The 18,668-nt window shown below is 42.6% G+C and overlaps 1 protein-coding gene across 2 annotated transcripts in view; it reads left to right on the forward strand.

Annotated features, from left to right (window-relative positions):
• prdm2b (PR domain containing 2, with ZNF domain b) overlaps window positions 1-18,123 on the forward strand; it is a 28,242-nt gene extending 10,119 nt beyond the window's left edge. Inside the window, exons 2-8 of one of the 2 annotated variants that reach the window (XM_018725816.2) lie at window positions 354-474; window positions 899-1,002; window positions 1,310-1,462; window positions 4,932-5,058; window positions 11,085-11,204; window positions 11,945-16,563; window positions 16,887-18,123. In XM_018725816.2, coding sequence (XP_018581332.2) covers window positions 360-474; window positions 899-1,002; window positions 1,310-1,462; window positions 4,932-5,058; window positions 11,085-11,204; window positions 11,945-16,563; window positions 16,887-16,913 — 5,265 coding nt within the window. In that variant the 5' untranslated portion in view covers window positions 354-359 and the 3' untranslated portion in view covers window positions 16,914-18,123. Of the gene's footprint in view, window positions 1-353; window positions 475-898; window positions 1,003-1,309; window positions 1,463-4,931; window positions 5,059-7,507; window positions 7,813-11,084; window positions 11,205-11,944; window positions 16,564-16,886 lie in introns of those variants that run through there. The other variant, XM_018725817.2, reaches the window with a different exon arrangement.
• The last annotated feature ends 545 nt before the right edge of the window (window positions 18,124-18,668 follow it).

The following is an 18,668-nucleotide window of genomic DNA, read 5'->3' on the forward strand; positions in this document are numbered from 1 at the left end:
ACAGAAGGAGTGGGGAGCCACTGGCACTTGAACTCCCAGAAGGGTTTCCCCCCTTCCCTTTCCCTTTTGGTTTTTCTTTTCCTCTGTGGGCAGATGGCTTATAAACGGCTTATAAACAGCTTTAATTACATAGTTATTGAAGTAATTTATTGTACAGGTAACCTTTGTATTATGCCTCTGACCCTTTGTCCATCACTCTGTGTGAAGTGCGCCCTATAAAATTTAAATTGAATGGAAATTACTATCAAATTAAGTTACGAACTTCCTGTCTTAGTTGTGTTTGTAAGTTGAGGAGTCAATTTGTAGAAGTTATTGCAAGTTGTCTCAGGTGTGTGTGTGTGTGTGTTTTTCAGATAGTGATGGCAGTGCCTGGGAGTCCCGTGGAGACCCTGGACAGCGTCCCACCTCATGTGTGGAAAGGGCTTCCAGAGGAAATGAGGCTGAAGCAGTCAGCTATCAATCAAAATCGCATTGGTGAGAAAATTGAGGGGCACAGACCTGAGAACATGTGCTTTGGAGAGGTTAAGGCAGTCTGCTTTGCTGGAAGCACAGAATATTCTTGACTGTAAAAATTAGGAATGTTACTGTATAGTAAATGAATTAGATTAGGTGTGTATGTATATGTCATATTTCCTGCTGCTGCTCTTTTTTCCCCCCACCCTTGTTGAAAGATAACTGAGCAAATCATTTCCATGTTGGAGGGTTTACAGCTCTTAGAAGTACTAAGTCTGTTGGGTTTTTTTTTTTTTTTTTGGTAACATTCTTTTGAGTCTTGTTTCATGTTTGTGCCCTTTGACACATGAACAATGTAGAAAGAGTCCACTGTTTTCCATGGCAACCATAGCAGTTTTTTTTTTTTTTCTCTTCTCCCCTCCCCCTTGTTTTGCTGTCCCTACAGGTGTCTGGGCTACCAGACTCATCCCCAAGGGCAAAAGGTTTGGCCCATTTGTAGGGGAGAGAAAGAAGAGGTCCCAGGTCACCAGCAATGTGTACATGTGGGAGGTGAGTGGCAGAATGAGGAATGAAAACCTGCTTGGCTCAGACAAGTTTAAGAGGCTGCTTGCAGGATATGAGGTGTACCTCAGGAAGTTGATAGTCTTGCACGTTGTTCTTTTTCTTCCTGTTTTGCACATTTGCCTTCGCTGCTGTGAGAGTATGCTTCATAATCCAATATAGTGGAGACACTTTTCATTTAAAAACATAGCCAAGACTTACTGAATTAAATCTCAGAAGTTTTTGTGAGATTTGGTCAATAATGTGAACTTTTTTCTTGATATGATCAGTTCCTTGTACATGTGTTCCTGGTCAGGTTTATTTCCCTGCTTGGGGATGGATGTGTGTGGATGCCACTGATCCTGCGAAGGGGAACTGGCTACGGTATGTGAACTGGGCCCGCTCCACGCAAGAGCAAAACCTTTTCCCTTTGGAAATCAACAGAGCCATTTATTACAAAGTGCTGAAGGTAGGCATTGAGTCCCACTGCCTCCTTGCAATCATCGCTACTGACTGATCTCATCACTTCAGACACTAGCCCAAAACATGTAACAATTACATGATCGTGGTTAACTGCTCTTCAGTTTCCGACATCTTGGATACGTTGAGTCATTCTTGGGCAATGGTTTGTAATACTGTTGCTTCCTTCTATTAGGGACTAACATGCTGAACACCAGCATCCAATTAATTTCTACTCTAATAAAAATGGATGCTACACCTCTCCTTACTATAGGACACACTTGACTCTTTTCCTGAATTTGTCATAATGAGGGGAAAAAAAGGTCCACAGTGAGACGATATTTTTGCTCTACCATTCGTGTAAGTTGTTGTAGAGTCTTGTTAGTTTCTTGGAGAAACTGACTTCGCTGATGTCTATTACTAGTTGCCAAAAAGGAAAGTATGTTTCCAGGTGCAGATTGGAGAATTTTTTTTGGTTTTTAAAAAAAAAAAAAAAAAAAAAAATTCTTGCTGGGTAAAAGTTTCTCATCTGCTTCTTAATGAATTCCCATTGTTTGTGGTGAATATTAATAAATTTAACCATCAAAGTGCATAGTTCATCACTACACATTAAGCTGAAGGTTAAGTTAAATGTGAAACTTCTGCATAGCAAGACAAAAGATATTCTAACAACTGTTTGTAATTCAAGTCCATCATGGCTTGACAGCAACATCTGTTCAGTGTAGTGCTTTCTGGACAAGAAACTTGTCGTCAGAGCAGAAAGTTATGCAGTATAAGGTGATTATTCCTAGAACAGGGAGGAGTCCCCTGTTACTGTCTAAAAAAGTAAATTTGTAAAAAGCAAAGGGAAGATGCATCCTTTTCATTATGAAACCAGTAGAAATCATTAGTTGTCAGTGTCCATGTTTGGAAACATGAAGGATTGCTTGGCACACCCACTAACATTCCCTCACTTCTCATTAGTTTGTTCCCAGTTTTCCTTACACATTTTGCTTGGCCACAAATAGGTGGTGCCAATTGTTGTTTATGGTCCATTTCAGATAAGTGTCTTACTCTGAAATTTGTGTGATGTTTTCTAATGGGATATTAGAATGAATCTTGTCTTTCATGCTTTGCTTTCATACACCACTGAACTTCAGTGGATGCTTTTCTCTTTAGTACAGTTATTTCTAACATTTATCACATAATCATCCACTCAGTTAAACAAGTCTACTTCATTATATACAGTAGTACTTATTTGCAGTATGGAATTAAGCATAGTTTTAGTTCTTTTATAGAGCTGGGGACTTTACTAGAGTAATTCTAGTTACAAATCACAGTTAAGGACACAAAAGCAAGACCCTTCCTAGGACTAGAACATATAAATATTAGGTAATAAGTATCATTAAGTACTATATCCCCTGCTTTTTGTGTTAAAGAAACTTCAATGATTCTTGGAAAAATTTCCAGTTTCTTTGAAATATTAGAAATGTTTAAGGACTGTGACTAAACTGCATCCATATTTTTCTGTACTGAAATTCATGTTGGTCCTATGCCACCATTGCTGAAAAGAATGGTCCCTGTTTGATAACCACAGGAGTGTATTAGAATGATTATGGCAATGTATATACATATGAGTTTTTCAAGCTTCAAGACCAGACAATGATGATAGTAACAATGTTGTGAAATAGGTTGGAGTAAGTGAAGGAATCATGTTTTTTCCTGACTTGAGTTATAACAAGTACCAATTTGTGTGCTTTTTAAAATTTTTATTTTATTAAATGTCACTACATTCTTGCCATAACAGACAAAGCTAGACGATGCTTTTGTAATCTTGACAGGTACAGGCACCTGGCTCTTCCTTTGCCAAATCCAGATAATCAGTTAAATTTTTCTCAAAATCATACCTCATCCAGTAGATCTTTTGCAGATAAACCATCTGATATTGCTGGGGCAGATGGCAATATAGCAGCTACAGCTGCAGCCTTTGGACCCAAAGGTCACAGATTCAAATCCAGTTTCCAGATGTGGTACCTTCGAGCAAAGTACTTACCCTAAATTGCTCAAGTAAAATTACACAGCAGTATAAATGGGTAAATAATTGTAAGGTGTTTAACAAACATTTGCAAGTTGCTTTGGAGAAAAGTTTCAACTAAGTAAATTTCCAAGTCAAGGAAATCTGTAATGTATAAATTCTCTCTTGATACTGTGACTGCCCATTAAATAAGGTAATTCATGCTCTTCATTAAGATGAATCACTTCACATTTGTCGGGTAAAAGTGAATGCCTTCTCTGCTTTATAAAACTAATGAATTCCCATTGTTTATGGTGAATATTAGTTCAACATAAATGTATTCCATTATCAGACTACATATTAAGGTGAAGGTTGTTTCAAAGGTTCATGTGGCAAGACAAAAATCATGGTATTATCAGGCCAGGGTTTCTCAGCATTGTTCCTAATAGAATTATTAGAAGGTATGTATCATATGTATCTCTGGGCTTCTAACAACTGCTTGTAATTCAAGTCCATCTTGGTTGCAACATCTGGTAAATGTAGTGCTTTCTGCACTGGAACCTCAATCATAGCTGACCAGAAAGGGTTGCAATATGATCATCAGACACCACACAAAGAGCCCATGTCCTCTACCCAGGTACGGACGGAGACAATAGTCCTACTTGCTGTGCTGCCCAAATAATTTACCATTAGTGAAGCTTCTGATCAAATGAAAGTGCACAGTAAATCCTGGAAGTAATCTACACCTATATGTGTCTGAGAGCAAAATTTAAGATAAAGTCCACTTTCAGACAAGTCAGGAATGACACTACTCTGGGACAGCTGGTAGCATATTGGTTAGAGCTGCTGCCTTTTGGACTTAAAAGTTGCAGATTTGAATTTCACCTCTGGGTGTAGTACCTTGAACAAGGTACTTGCCCTAATTATTCACTGCAGTAAGTTGTCCAGTGGTATATGGTTTTTTTTTTTTAAGTCACTTTGGAGAAAAAGCCCCAGCTAAATGAATAAATGCACTCTGGGGTACATCTACCCCCCCCAGTCAGGTTCTTAAGTTCATCGAGTTTGTGTTGAAGCGACACCACGGGGAACGAATGGAACCAAGGTTTTGGGAGAGGACACCTGACCGCTTCACTTGTAATAGTCCTCCCTCCACAAGGGGGGGGGGCTGGAAGTTTAGCGGTTGCCTCCCGCTGCTCCTCTCCTTTTTCAGGCTCTGTGTGCGGTGAACGAGTCGACTTCGTTTAACTTGAATCACAGACGTCCTATCGTAAGAATATTTTGGTGGCCACAGCGCTGTTTACTGTTTTCGGTAGTTGGTGGGGTTTTTTTTTTTTTTTTTTTTTTTTTTCCTCCTCCTCCCTCCCCTGACACAGAAAAGAAACAAACGCCCTTTCCTGGCTCCAGGGAGGCCTGGATAGTCCTGTGCCGACGTTTCAACAAAGTGCGTTGTGATTGGCTCTGACCGATTTTCTCCTGGTCGTTGCAGCCAATCGAACCGGGCGAAGAGCTGCTGGTTTGGTACAATGGGGAAGACAACCCCGAGATAGCAGCTGCAATAGAGGAAGAGCGAGCCAGCAGTTTGGGCAGGAAAAACTCGCCCAGAGCCAAAAGAGGTAAGCGAGATACATTCTGTGGACCCCCTGCCCCGCTTCCCCGAACTCCCGATACGACCACTTTATATTCGAAGGCTGAGGCACGTTGTGCGGACTCTCAGGCCAGCGAATTATCGGACGAGCTTCGTCCGCTGAAGTTTTCTGTATTTTGTCTTCTTCCGCCCAACGACGTGTAGAATCGTGTCGAGCGCAAAGTCGCGTGCGGCTCCGTCCGTGTCACTCGTGGTACCGTGTCATCTTTCCACTTTCCCCCTTGTTTCTTCGTAATCCTCTTTTTTTTTTTTTTTTCTTTTCCCTCCTCCTCAGTCTTATTAACGCCACTGCGGACTGCCACCTATAATATTGGCTCGCTAACTACTAGCAATAACTAACCTGGCTGGGAAGTGTCCGACGTATTCTGTCCCGGGCCGAACCGGGTTACGCGGAGGTGTTGAGAGGAGCCGTACGGGGCCGTGACACGTCGCGATTGTCCCCCTTCGTTTTTGCTCAGACGGAGAACACAGGATGCTTCAAGAACTTCGAAATGAGAGGTCGAGCGGGCCTCTCCGAAGGACCTTGTTGTTTTCGCCCGGGATGGCGTGGGGGTCGTCCGCTTGCGTCATATATAACGAAACACTCTCTGAAACGCTGCACTGTCCAAGTAACTCCCGCGCGAGTCGAGGTGCAGGGAGGGCCCGCTGGTCGGAGCCCGCGGCTGAGCGGCGCTCGAAGAGAAGCCGGTGTCGTTTGGAAAGCGGGCTGCGACTGGTAGCCGTGGGCCCGCAGTGCTCCCGATCACTCGATACGTGTCAGACGTGTGTTCAGCGGATCCCCGGCCGGCGAGAGCAGGGCCCGGCCTGTACTCCCGGTGCCGGCTCTGGGAGCCGTTTTTTAACGCGCAAACAGAACAGAAGTAGTATAATACAGTAATGTGTCTGTGACGAGTAGACGCACAGCCTTCGACTTGCGCACGACGTGCACACAACTTGCACACCGGCTCGGCCGGAGCGGCCAGCGGAGTCCGAGCCGATCCGGGTCGAGTTGTCTGCGTGTCCGGAGTAACGTACGTACGTACGCGCGCGCGCGTTCGCACTCGGATGTGTCACACACAATGACGACGCTTGTGCCAGGGCCGTGGTACGGGGAGCGATCGGTGGAGTGGATGCGGTTCGTAGGGCCCGGTGTTAGTGCGGAAGAGGCAGGTAAGGTAGGCTGGGGGACGGCCGGGTGTCGGTACCGGGAGCACCAGCGCTCGATCCACTCTACATGATGTGGTACATCATCATCATGTGCCCCTGTGTTTGGCGGCGATCTTCACTGTCTTTTATGGAAGAACAACACAGGAGTCCGGCATGTGGACTGTGGACACTGGTGACCGGGCTCTTCCGCAGCCTGTCCAAACACCCACACTGCTTTGCTCCTTATTCCTGTTAAAATGCGAGCTAACAGCGCTCATCCAGCGCTGGTAAAAGGCCCTTTGCGTTCGCACTTGTCCCGTGAAGGACACACACTACTAACAGTATCCGAGTGGAACGACGTGTGTGGTCCTGAGGCCACGTTCACGAACACATTTTTATTCTCCGTGTGACACATCCACTCTAGCTCACGCTTAGAAGTGGTTCTTGCTATTAAATTTAAAAAAAAAAAAAAAAAAGTGATATTTATTATAACTTCAAAGCTGATCATTGCTCACTGAAATGAATGCACTGAGCCGTCATAACAGGACCTAGAAGAATGAAACATTAGTGTCTTACGAAAACACTTTCATACAACGAACATAGTTGTGAGAAGCGTGTTTTTTGCCCTGTTTACAGGCTCATTGTACTTCCACCGTAGGTATTTTACTCGCTGCCACCTACACCTCTAATTTTGTCAACAGTGCAAACGCCGATTCTTGAGTAACGGAACCAACTTTATATTTGCATCTAACTTTTGCACCAACTATTTTCACCTATCGCAGCGTTTGACCGAGAAATATTGCAGCTGAAACTGCAGATTGACATTAATTCATTTAGCTGGTGCTTTTCTCCAATTTAAAATACTAAGCAGCTTACAGTTATTTATCCTTTCATACAGCAGAGTAATTGTTACTCAGTAATAGTGTAGCAGGAGTGGTGACCAGACCGCTCTTAGTGTTGAGGCACAGTACTTGCACACATTCGTACAGCATAGTGTGTGCGCGCGTTTTGCAGAGTGCGACACACAACACACTTATTTCTTCAGTTACCTCCCAGATGTGTGTAAAACAAACTGTCCCTGTCCAGGGTGTAGCCTGTCCTCCTTGGGAGTCCCCCCCCATACCTCCTGCATTGGACAGGTTCTTATTGATAACAAATAAATGCACGAATGGAAATTGGAAGCATGGAAAAACAAGCTCAAAATACAGATTTTTTTAAAAAAAAAAAAAACAAATATTTTAAAATTTTTACACTTGTGCTCCGGAATACCTGGACCCCTTCACAATGGGAATTTAATGTTGTGATTTCAGATTAGCCTTATGTGAACAAGAGGTGTATTAAAGAAACTGATTATTGTAGGGGATGTATAACTGATTTTTAGGCTAGTAGGGGATTTGATTGTTTCTCCAGTAATACATTGTCTATGCTCTTTCCATATTCACTGCAGATATTTTTAACTTTTCCCTCTTAAATTGCATGTTTGCCACCCCCTTTTTTTTGTCTATGCAGACAGAAGCCAGAGCAGCTGTACTCCCATCAAATATTTCAACTTTTCAGATATTTGAAAATACATGGGAACCAACTAGTACTTCCCAAGGTGTGCAAAGACATTTTGACTATTTGCATCCTAAAATTCAGGTTCCCCTTTTACCTGTAACTTCATAGTGATACATTAGGAATTAACCTAGTATACTTTCCATTAATAACTTTAGGGGGACTTAATTTTTATATGAATGGTCACCTTGTGTTAGTGACTGGTTAACTGAGATTGGACAGTAACCAATAGCGGATTCGGTGTAATTTGTACGTGATCAAGTTTCTGTCTCTGGATAGAGTCCATTTTAGTTAATTTTTTATAATGTGACCAGGCATCTGTCAGGCCTGGGTTTTTATTTTAGCCTTATGTTTGCAAGTTACTGTGTTTGAATTTGTACCTTTCCTATTTGCTGAAGCAAGAAGTAGGCATTTGTTTTCCAAAAGAAAAAAAACAAGACAAGTTATGGGTGACAATTAGTTGAAATGGTAGAAGTTTGGAACCTTCAGAATCTAATGTAGTCACTGTACCAGACCATCTGTACATTTCACTCGAGTGTCTTCAGTGAGTTAAGGGGGATAAAAGTGAAGTTAATATAGCTATGCTTTATTAATGAAAAGTCTTGAGCTCTCAAAGCTTCTCGAAGGTCACCTTGAAAATTATGCAGCTGTAGTTCTGCAAAAGTAGATTGGTATTACTGGAGTAGCAAACGTTTGTAGCAGTTGAGAAGCTAAAGCGGAGAAAGGAATCGCATCTCAGGTCGACTCACTGTCGCAGTATCGTAAATGAGCAGCCGTCTCAACGTAAATAAGCAGCAGCAAATTGTATTTTAGCTCAACAACTGGCTCTGTTGGCTGATCAGTCTACATTCCTCAAGTCATTCTTTGTTTTACACTTTTCCTGTGTCTATAAATGCAGCCTGACCAGATAGGCCTGCTGACAGGACTGCTTTCATAGGGCATTTTAATAGTTTTATACTAAACAAATCCGCAGGCTGTGATACTGAAACGCCAGTAGTAAAAGGAATGTGTTTTTTGGGCTGGTACCTGGAAAGAACAGCTTATTAGGAATTATGTGTAAATAGGGAAATGCTGCAGGGTCCAACGTGACTGCTTGACATGACTTGCAAAATGAGGGAAAGGCTAATGAAACTTTTTTTTGTGTAGGGCTTTTGTGGTGAATGACTTCTTTGCGTGAGTTATGATTACACCATGTGGCCAATTTTAATCCCCTCATTTTTGTTGGAATACTAATACTTTTGCCATTAGTCTGTACTACATGTCAGTTTTTAGGAAAATGCTCTGCGTTGTTGAAATAAGCAAACTCTGGCACCAGGTTCCAGTCACTGGGTATCCTAGTACATTTTAGGATCTGATGCTTTCTAGAATGTTTTGGTACTTTCTAGAATCTTCCTATGGCTGCTATGTTGCAGTGCTTTTCTATAATATTTCAATGAAGAATATCTTTAAATGCCATGTTTTTTATTAAAAAAAAAAACTCCGTGTTCTTTATATGTGTGAATGCACACTGCAGGATCTGAAAAACCGATTTCATCGAGTTACTGTTTGATCCACTTTCAGGTGAGGAATCAATCAGTCTTTGTGAAGCAGTTTTTAAAATGAGTTGATTGTTTTTTGTTCTGTGGGTGTCATTTGAAAACTGTAGAAATGCTTGGTTTTTAATTAACGAAATTCAATCAACTGACATTGTCTAGAGTGACTGTTTCACTGTCACTGCAAGACTATAAAATATTGCCGTTTGCAACATCGGAAAATGTGAACTTTCAGTCACATTTCTGGATTAGGGTGTGAGATGCAAGTCTGGCAAGCTCTTCAGCATATTTTTAGTGTAAAAATGAATATGCTCTGAAACAAGTGTTGGTCATCTCAGTTCACCGTTTTGTGTTAAGTACGTACATGTGCTTCCAAAAGAGCTCTGACTGCTAAAATGTGATTACCCAACTGTGTTTTATGGGCTCCTAAAGGTACTCTTCATGAATAATACAGGAAACCACATATTTTATTTCATGGTTGTATGGCTTAAAGGTTTACGGATTTATTTTAAAAAACATTTTCTCTTGGAAGTTTTGTTTCTGTTGATGGTTGATATAAATGCAGTGAATTTTTGCTTTTATCCTTGTTAAGCAAGTTTAATAAGTCAGTTACACAAGAGGAGTGCATTTCTCTTCTCTTTCAACCACATGTTCTTTTAAATAGTTATGTATATTAACATGCATGACGTAAACCCCTGCAATAAAATTTCTGGGGGTGATGATAGTTTTAATAGGCCATTTTGTATCAGATAGGTTTACTTGTTTGAAAAAAATTTGACTTTGCTTCTCTGTTCAGTGTTTGATACCTTGTAGATCATTCTCCCTTTCCTGAGTCATTTTGAAAATGTCAGTAATAGTAATATTATTAAAATATTAAGTTTAACATTAGGGAATCGGTTAAGTTTTGTTGCTGCTGTGGTAAGTCTGCCACATATAGATTGAAACGTGGGGACCTTTTAAAGATGTCTTTTTAAAGTATGTTATTGTTGAGTTCTGTTGTGTGTGTGTATATATGACTTTGAGTCAATTCAGATACAGCTCTGACACTGATTTTTGTTTCCAAAATGGAGGCAAAACAATTATTTTAAAATGTCTTGTAAAATCTTTGCTATCATATTGGCAGTTGCACATTGTCTGGTACAACTAATATCTGAGCCTTGTTTGTGGTTTTGCTGCTGTAGCCTCATACTGCACAGCATAACGGTAATGAAGGAATCTCTCAGAGGAGTGAATGGTTTTCAGCTGCTATTTTTACCATCTCCCACACACTGGTTCTTGCTGGTAGTCACATCAGTGTCACTTTCAAAATTTCTCGCCCACTCCCCCCCCACCCCAGAATGTAGTCTTCTAATATAAATTGCTGTTAATTGCATAATGCAGGAGAGCATCAGACCAGCAGCCTACTTGTACTTCAGAAGTGCTTATACAGTCCTCCCCCAAAAAAAAAGTAGTTTATCTGTATCTAAGGCCATTCCTAGGTGTAGTTGAGTGATAGTTTTGCCTGATTATTAAGATTTCGCTTTTGCCCTCAAGATGTGAGTTTTGAGGTCGTGTCCCCCCCCCCCCTTGGGATTTTATGTTATGATAATACAACCTGGATGCAGACTGGGGTCTGATCAACCCTGGCTAGGCCACCTGAACAAGGGTGTCTCATGCTGGAAAACCTGAGAAATCCAGGGATTCCAGGTTACTGTTGTCTTCAGGTTCATTGCAATATGTATGCTAAATTTGTGTGAAGATGTCTCGAGAGCTGATTAATTTTTCTCCTTTATCCATTCTACAGCACGAAGGAAGCTATTGGAGAGGGCAAGAGCCAGACAGGCCAATTTGGGAGGATTCCGAAATCCAAAGCAGTCTAGTGGAAGCAAGACAGCTGATGCAGAAATGCGTGTTTCAGACAATGGTAAGGCTTGTAATATTACCTGTTTAATGTATTCATTTAGTTTTCCTACAGTGTCCCAATAAGCATTTGGTGGTTGCATGTAAGTTCTTTAGAGGGCTGCTTTTCAGATACTGATGCATTGGGGTGGCACAGTGGGTAGTGCTATTGCCTCACAGTGCCTGGGCTGTTTAGGGGTTTGAATCCAGCTCAGTCTGTGTGGGGTTTGCATGTGCTCCCTGTGTCTGAATTTTCTGCTGTTGTCCAAAGACATGCAGTTGAGGTGAAGTGGATTACTTTCCCAGGGTGCGACTGTGTGTGTGTGTGTGTGTGTGTGTGTGTGTGTGTGGCTACCCTCCAATGAACTGGTGTAGTGTATCCCCCAGCCTTAAGCCCAGTTATTCTGGGATAGGCTCTGGACCAATACAGCCCTGCCCAGGACAAGCAGTTGAGTGAGATCATGCATTTTTGTGGATTATTTTAAATTGTCACCGTGGACTGACTTCTGAAAACCTGTTGTATACTTGGATAATTTAGGTCTGGAAAATTTACCCGAAACATTTTTTGTAACCTGACTACTTTTGTATAGACGGCAAGTCTGTGTCTCATGGTATTTTGTCAGTTAATGATGATGTCATACTGTCAATATGTCCATGTTCAGTCTTTGGTTTGTACTTGTACCAAAAATGTCCTATATACTTTTTTTTTTTTTTTAAATTGCCCAAGCAACATAATAGACCATGTTTCTTTCTATTCAACTATAGGTCCCAAAGCAGAAGGTGATGGACCTTCCTCCTCTTTAGAATTAGTGGCAGAAGACAAGACTTTGTCTCAGGCACCCTCCCTGAATTCCAGTGAGTATTCTTCCGAAACCACCTCTGAGGCAGTTCAGGAAGAGCGGGACTCAGGAGAAATGCAGCAGGATCCACCTCTGGAGTCAAGCACATCATCCCCACTTGATGTCAAGGTATTGAAGACTGGTGAGCAGCTTGACATGGAGTCCTGCTCACAGGTTCCTGATGAGGAAGGTGTTGGAATCTCTGAGAAGGATGCATTGTCTGTTTCTTCGCTGCCAAAATCTGAGCTTGATCCAGATCCTGACCTTGATGATGGAGATCGGGGGGAGTCTCACTTTTCTTGCCAGCATTGTGAACGCCATTTCACCACTAAGCAGGGCTTGGAACGTCACACACACATTCATGCCACTGCAAATCACCAGACTCATACTTTCAAATGTCGGTATTGCAACAAGCCTTTCGGCTCTCAGATTGGCTGCCGAAGACATGAGCGTAGGCATGAAAATGGGACAAAGAGAAGACAAGGTTCTCTTGATTCAACTGGAACTCCTTCTTTGGTGACTGTCAGTTCAAGCCCAGACGTTATGTGTTCTAGTCATCTTAGGGTCATGAATTCACAGACCACGGGTGAGCCTCTAGAAGGTTGTGAAACAGAAAAACAAAGCAAAGAAATGGAACGGGCCATTCTTTTGGATGAAAATAAAGAATCAAAAGAACTTCATCCTTGCAAGTATTGTAAGAAAACTTTTGGAACCCATACCAACATGCGGAGGCACCAGCGTAGAATCCATGAGCGGCACCTTCTGCCAAAGGTGGTCCGTAGGAAAGATATGTTGATGCAGGAGGGACAGCCCCATCATCATCAGCAGCAGCCTGCACTGCCACCTCAAGAATCCCCTAGTGCTAGCCCACCTACAGTATATTTGCCCAGTGGTGATGCAGAAGATGAGGGGACTCCGGAGGACATGATTGACATTTCTAATAACATCTCTGAAAATCTCAGCTTGTACATTGATGGGAAGATTTTGTCCACCAGTGCTGTCAGTACCTGTGAAGTAATTGAGGTTGACTCCAGCTCTGCTTCATTATTTGGCCTTGATGCCATGATTGTTAGCCCTGACAAGGTCACTCATGCTGTCACAGTAGAAACCACAGCTTGCACAGTAAAGGAAATTTCAAATTCTGTTCAAATGGCAACAAAAAGAAGAACCTCTACACCACCTCTCCTCCCGAAAATTAAAACAAAGTCAGAATCTAATCCTGCCATGTCTTCCACGGCTTCATCTTCCTCCTCATCGACTTCATCTGTAGTGGGAGGCCTCTTTCCTCAAACAGATACATTTCCCTTTCATAAGGAAAAAACTGTGTATCTTTCACCAAAGCTGAAACAGCTCTTGCAGACTCAGGATAGCCAGAAGTCCACATTGACTTTGCCTCCAGAAAGTCACAGGTTGATTTCTCCTACAATGTCAGTTACGACACTACCAGCAGGTACGGGGAGGTTTAAAAGAAGAACGGCATCACCACCAAATTCCCCACAGCTCAGTCCTGTGCAAAAGATTGAAAGCTCTCAGACAGAAGGTACAGCTATGTTTGCAGTAAAAGTGCCAAAATCGGAAAGCCTGTGCAGGTCCCCAGGTTGGAGTCTGTCAAACAAAGATGACAGGGACATTTTGAGTCCCCCAGGAGTGGATGCATTCAAAGCTTCTGCTCTGCACTGGCCATCTGCAAGAAGTGGGGGCAGTTCCTGTAACCAGCAGCCTCTTGATCTTTCTAGTGCTGTTGGTAAAAGAAATGATAGTCTGAATAAGGGGCCTGGGGAAGCTGTACTGGACCTAAGCATTCACCGGAAAAGCTCAGTTGATTCTGAAGTAAAGGCAACGCAGCCGGTTGCTAAGAAGAGGAAGCCCAACACAAGCATGCTGGAGAAAGTCCTGATGAATGAGTATGCTGGTGTAGAGCCAGATGAAGTTCCAGGTATCCTTGGTAGCTCAAGACTTGTGTCCGCAGCAGACACACCAGGCAGGTCTTCAGATATAAATTGCACTAATCCGGAAGGGCTTCAGTCGGAATCGACACTTCACCCTCCCCCACCCTCCTTAACCCCAGTGACTATGAATCCACCTTCTCCCCACACTCCAACCTTAGCATCTCCAACCCCACCTCCCCCAGTTCTTCCCACTGTTCCTTCCCCTCTCCCTCTCTCTTCCTCACCCAACTTCCACCTTTCTAGCTCTTCAGCACTGTGTTCTCTACCGGTCCTGTCACCTAAATCTTCTCCCAGGTCGATTGAATTTAATCTGGAAGATCCTTCACCAGTCTGTGATTCAGATATTGGAAGGTTACAGTCTCAGCCAGAAGTGTTCAGTTTCCATAAAGGAGATGTAGATATTGTTGCCAGTTTCTTAAACCCAAATATACATTCACAAGATCAGGAAAATACAGGTTTAATTACCTCCTCAACAGATTCCTCTGCAATATTTGAAACACTACAGTCTTCTGCTTTGGGTACCACAGTACCTAAAGATGATAAGGATTCACCAAGCAATTACTCTAATGCACTAGTTATAGGCACCTCAGAAACGGTTGATCGTACTTTTGCTCCTGGGTATGATCTTACAGAAGCTTCATCGAACCACACTGTCACTCTGTGTAAGGGGACAGAGTGTCTCAAGGAGTCTCTGTTCTCATCTACGCCTCGTTCTCTTGACCCTCCTGTCCTTAATGCCTCTTTGCCAGAATCTCCACTGACTCCTTCATCCCTCCCTGCTGTTACATCAGAGTCTCCACCTATGCTAGTTTTACCGCCCTCTCCCGTGTCTGCAGTTATCAAAGAAGAACCTCAACTGAAAGACAAGCCAGTAGAGATGTCTGTCCGTCCTGATAGTGCAGTTTCTGGAAGGGCTTCTGATGAAGAGTCATGTGATCTAGAGCCTTTTTGCAAGAATTTTGTGTGTAACGTCTGCGAGAAGCTTTTTTGCTCCATAAAAGAGCTGAGTCGTCATATCACAGAGCATACGTTGGAGTGGCCGTTCAAGTGCGAGTTCTGCGTGCAGTTGTTTGGAAATGCCACAGCTTTACTAGAACACCGTTCCAGCCTCCATGGTGTTGGTAGAATATACATTTGCTCTGTGTGCAATAAGGAATTTGCTTTCCTTTGTAACCTCCAACAGCATCAGAATGACTTGCACCCTGGCCAGGACTGCACACACACTGTGATGGAAAATGGAAAGTTGAGGCCTCAGAACTACAATGATCCATCAAGGACAAGCATGGAGTGCTCGCCTTCAACTACAGACTGTGAAACGTTCGCTGAGAGTGCTTCTCGGGTACATGCTAAAAGTCAGAAAGGTGAAGAGGAAGAACTGGAAGACTCCTCTGAAGAACTGTACACTACAATTAAAATAATGGCTTCTGAAGGAGGCAAGCCTAAAGATCCAGATGTGCGCCTTGGCATTAACCAGCACTACCCCAGCTTCAAACCACCCCCCTTTCCATACCACAATCGCACTCCTGCTGGCTCTGTGACCTCTGCCACAAACTTCACCACACGCAACATCCCGCAAACATTTAGCACGGCCATCCGCTGCACAAAGTGTGGCAAGAGCTTTGACAACATGCCAGAGTTGCATAAACACATTCTAGCCTGTGCCAATGCTAGTGACAAAAAGCGATACACACCAAAAAAAAACCCCATTCCGCTGAAGCAGATTGCAAAACCCCAGAATGGTACAGTTTCACCTCCAATGACCATCAGTACAGGACAGAATGTGGCGCGTAGGACAGGACAGCCCAAGAGGCTCACCTTCTGCCAGGAGCAGTCGAGCAAGGTAAAGCTAAGTGTACTGAACAAAAAGAAGAACCAGCTTGTCCAGAAAGCCATATCCCAACGGAATAAGTCTTCTGCTATTATGAAAAAAGATGAGCAGCAGGAGAACCATGTGTGCCCACACTGCAACCGGGAGTTCACGTATCTAGGCAGCCTCAATAAACACGTGACTGTAAGTTGTCCCATGAAACCGGCTTCTAAGAAAGCAAAGAAGAGCAGGCCCGAATCCATTGTGGTCCAGGATAAAAATGCAAATCTCCGGAGGAGAACTGCAGATGCTGAAATAAAGCAGCAAGCATCAGATACTGTACACAAGCCTTTGGGAAAAACGAGGGCTCGAAGTTCTGGGCCACCAGATATTTCCAGCTTGCCGTTAAAACCACTGCCTAGTAGAGGAAAAGTGGCTGCTTTGCAGGTACGACCAAAGAGACCAGCTGGTCTTCAACCTGCCTCAGTTGCTTTAGGCAAGAAGAGCAAAAGAGACAATACCCTACAGCCTTCCCCTTCTCTTGTATTTCCAAACAACTCTGCACAGCGTCCAATCATGAGGATGCAGCGCGGGGGCAAAGAGGTGCCGCTGAGAAAAATGGAAGAAGCGAAACCACAACAGCAACTCAAGAAAGAGGAGCGTTTTTCTACAAAGATGAGGGAGAGGGTGGGTGGGCCAGTCACACGTAGTCTTCAGTTGGCTAGTGTGACAAGCCAAGCGGAGGTCAAGGCAGAAGACCTTTCCAGCCAAGAAACCAGGGAATCTCAGGTAATTTTCACTGGATTCATAATTCTTTAAAACACTTTGGTGCTGCACATTTTACTTGGTAATGGAAATGAAAGTCTAGTCTCTCAGCTGCACTTTCTAGTTTGGTTATTAGTAACTTTGGGTCGCAATATTAAGTTCTCATTTCTGTATTTAACTTCACATGAAATTGGACTCCTAGAGAAGATAATATCTGTAGACTTGGAATTCTCCGCTTGTGGGGTTGCCCTGTTGTGAAGTTGTACTTGCTCGTTCCATGTTAGAGAATGCAACTTTTGCACTTCTTGGTGGGGTATTCATATTCACTATTTTCCTTCTGCATACAGGAGACCCTCCTGAAACTGGCACGATAGAGCCAAGTAGACATGGAGAGAAGAATCTCTAGCTGAATGGCTGGAATTTGAGGTGCAGAATTTGTTGAACAAGCCTTGTCACAGCAAGCACACGAGGTGGAACCAGAAGTGGATTGACTTATGACTGGAGTTTGTTGTGACTCTGTGGACCACGGTACATTCAATGGGAGTGACTTATGGTCGTCTTGGACGTTTTGCTAGAGCATTTCCTTGATGCTTTGTAAAGTGAGCCTGCGCTAGTCCAAGTTGTGCATTGGAAGATTGACTATACATAAGTATAAATATGTATTCAGAACAGCATTATCCAGCCTTTTACAACTGCCAGTTGGTCCATTTTATCATTAATGGAAGTTATGCTGCAAGTGGCAATCTATCAGTTGTTAAAATAATTACCCTGGCGTTTTGATTTGTTGCAATTTTCTTTTTATGCTTGGTCACTGAGATTTCTTAGGTTATAAGACTCACTTAATGCATGCGATGAGTATTCAGTATGACTAAACTGAGCCATGTTCTGTGACCATGTAACCCACTTTAAGTTATACACCAGTGTATTCACACGAGTAAAATGTATTTAATTCTCCGTAGAGAATGTAGCGTAAAGGAAATGGTTTTTTTTTTTTTTTTTTTTTCCCCCCTTCTTTTGGTTTGGCAATAACATGTGGTTTGAATTGTTTTGAAGGTACGGAGGATGGAGTTGTCAGAAAAGGAGCCTTGTATACCCTTGTGTCCCCCCGACATGCTCACCTTTCCATTCATCATCCTGCTCTGAAGAGCAGCAGCTTATAGTAGTAGTTGGTTTTTAAGCTGACACATCTGCAGTCTGCACTTTTATGTGCTGAAGTACTCAAAAGAATGTATGGTACGCAACATTTACTCTGTCCCTTAGTAGTATGTTTAGTTGCTGCTGGTCATAGGGCAAAAATGCATGCATTGATTGAGTACCTGAGGGCAGTTGCAGTATGCAAGTCAGCAGCATGACCACATCTTGTGAGCAGCTATAACTTGCCCCATTATGATCAAGGATGTAAAGGCAAACCAGAGTTGTTTGAAAGCACTTTGAAGTACTTTTCATAAGACCCACCATCGAGAAATGGACTGAAATAGATATTACAGCATTACTGTTACTTGTTCATCCTTTAACATATGGGGTTTTCATGTTAATACATAGCATTAAGTTTTGTATGGTATGTGGCTTTAATACGTTTTTTTTTTTTTAAAAAAAAAAAAAAAAAAAATTCAAGACTACATCTTTAGCATCAGTTCAATTTTTGTTGTGACAAGTATAGAGACTTTGAAATAGACCATTTGATACTGGATCCCCAAAATCTGAGTGTTGTGCCTGAATAAAGTCGCTTCTGATCGCATGACCCTGCATACTTTACTAAAAAATTGTATGGTTACTTGAACATGTTTGGCTTCTTGGTGTCCTGGAAGAGTAATTTTTTTTAGGCTGAGTTGACAGACAACTCAGGTTTTGGACTTTTAGACATTTTGTCTGCACACATCGTGCCTCTTGAAGGATAATGGCGATGTCAAATAACCTAGAGCCATAAAACTTTGTACCTTTACTGTGATTCTCATTTTGCTACATATGGAGGTGTTGCTGTAGCGTCTTCTCTGGAGGTTCTACAGTGCTGGGTATAGAGAGGCCTGTATACAAAGGCACCTTCTGTCAGTAGCTTGGAGCGTTGTGTTGTTACAGCACCTCTTAGCAGACTGTCGCAGTTTTTAGTTATTGGTGTCGGTGAAACCTCC

The sequence above is a fragment of the Scleropages formosus genome, chromosome 22 (assembly GCF_900964775.1).
Source record: "Scleropages formosus chromosome 22, fSclFor1.1, whole genome shotgun sequence".
NCBI lineage: Eukaryota > Metazoa > Chordata > Actinopteri > Osteoglossiformes > Osteoglossidae > Scleropages > Scleropages formosus.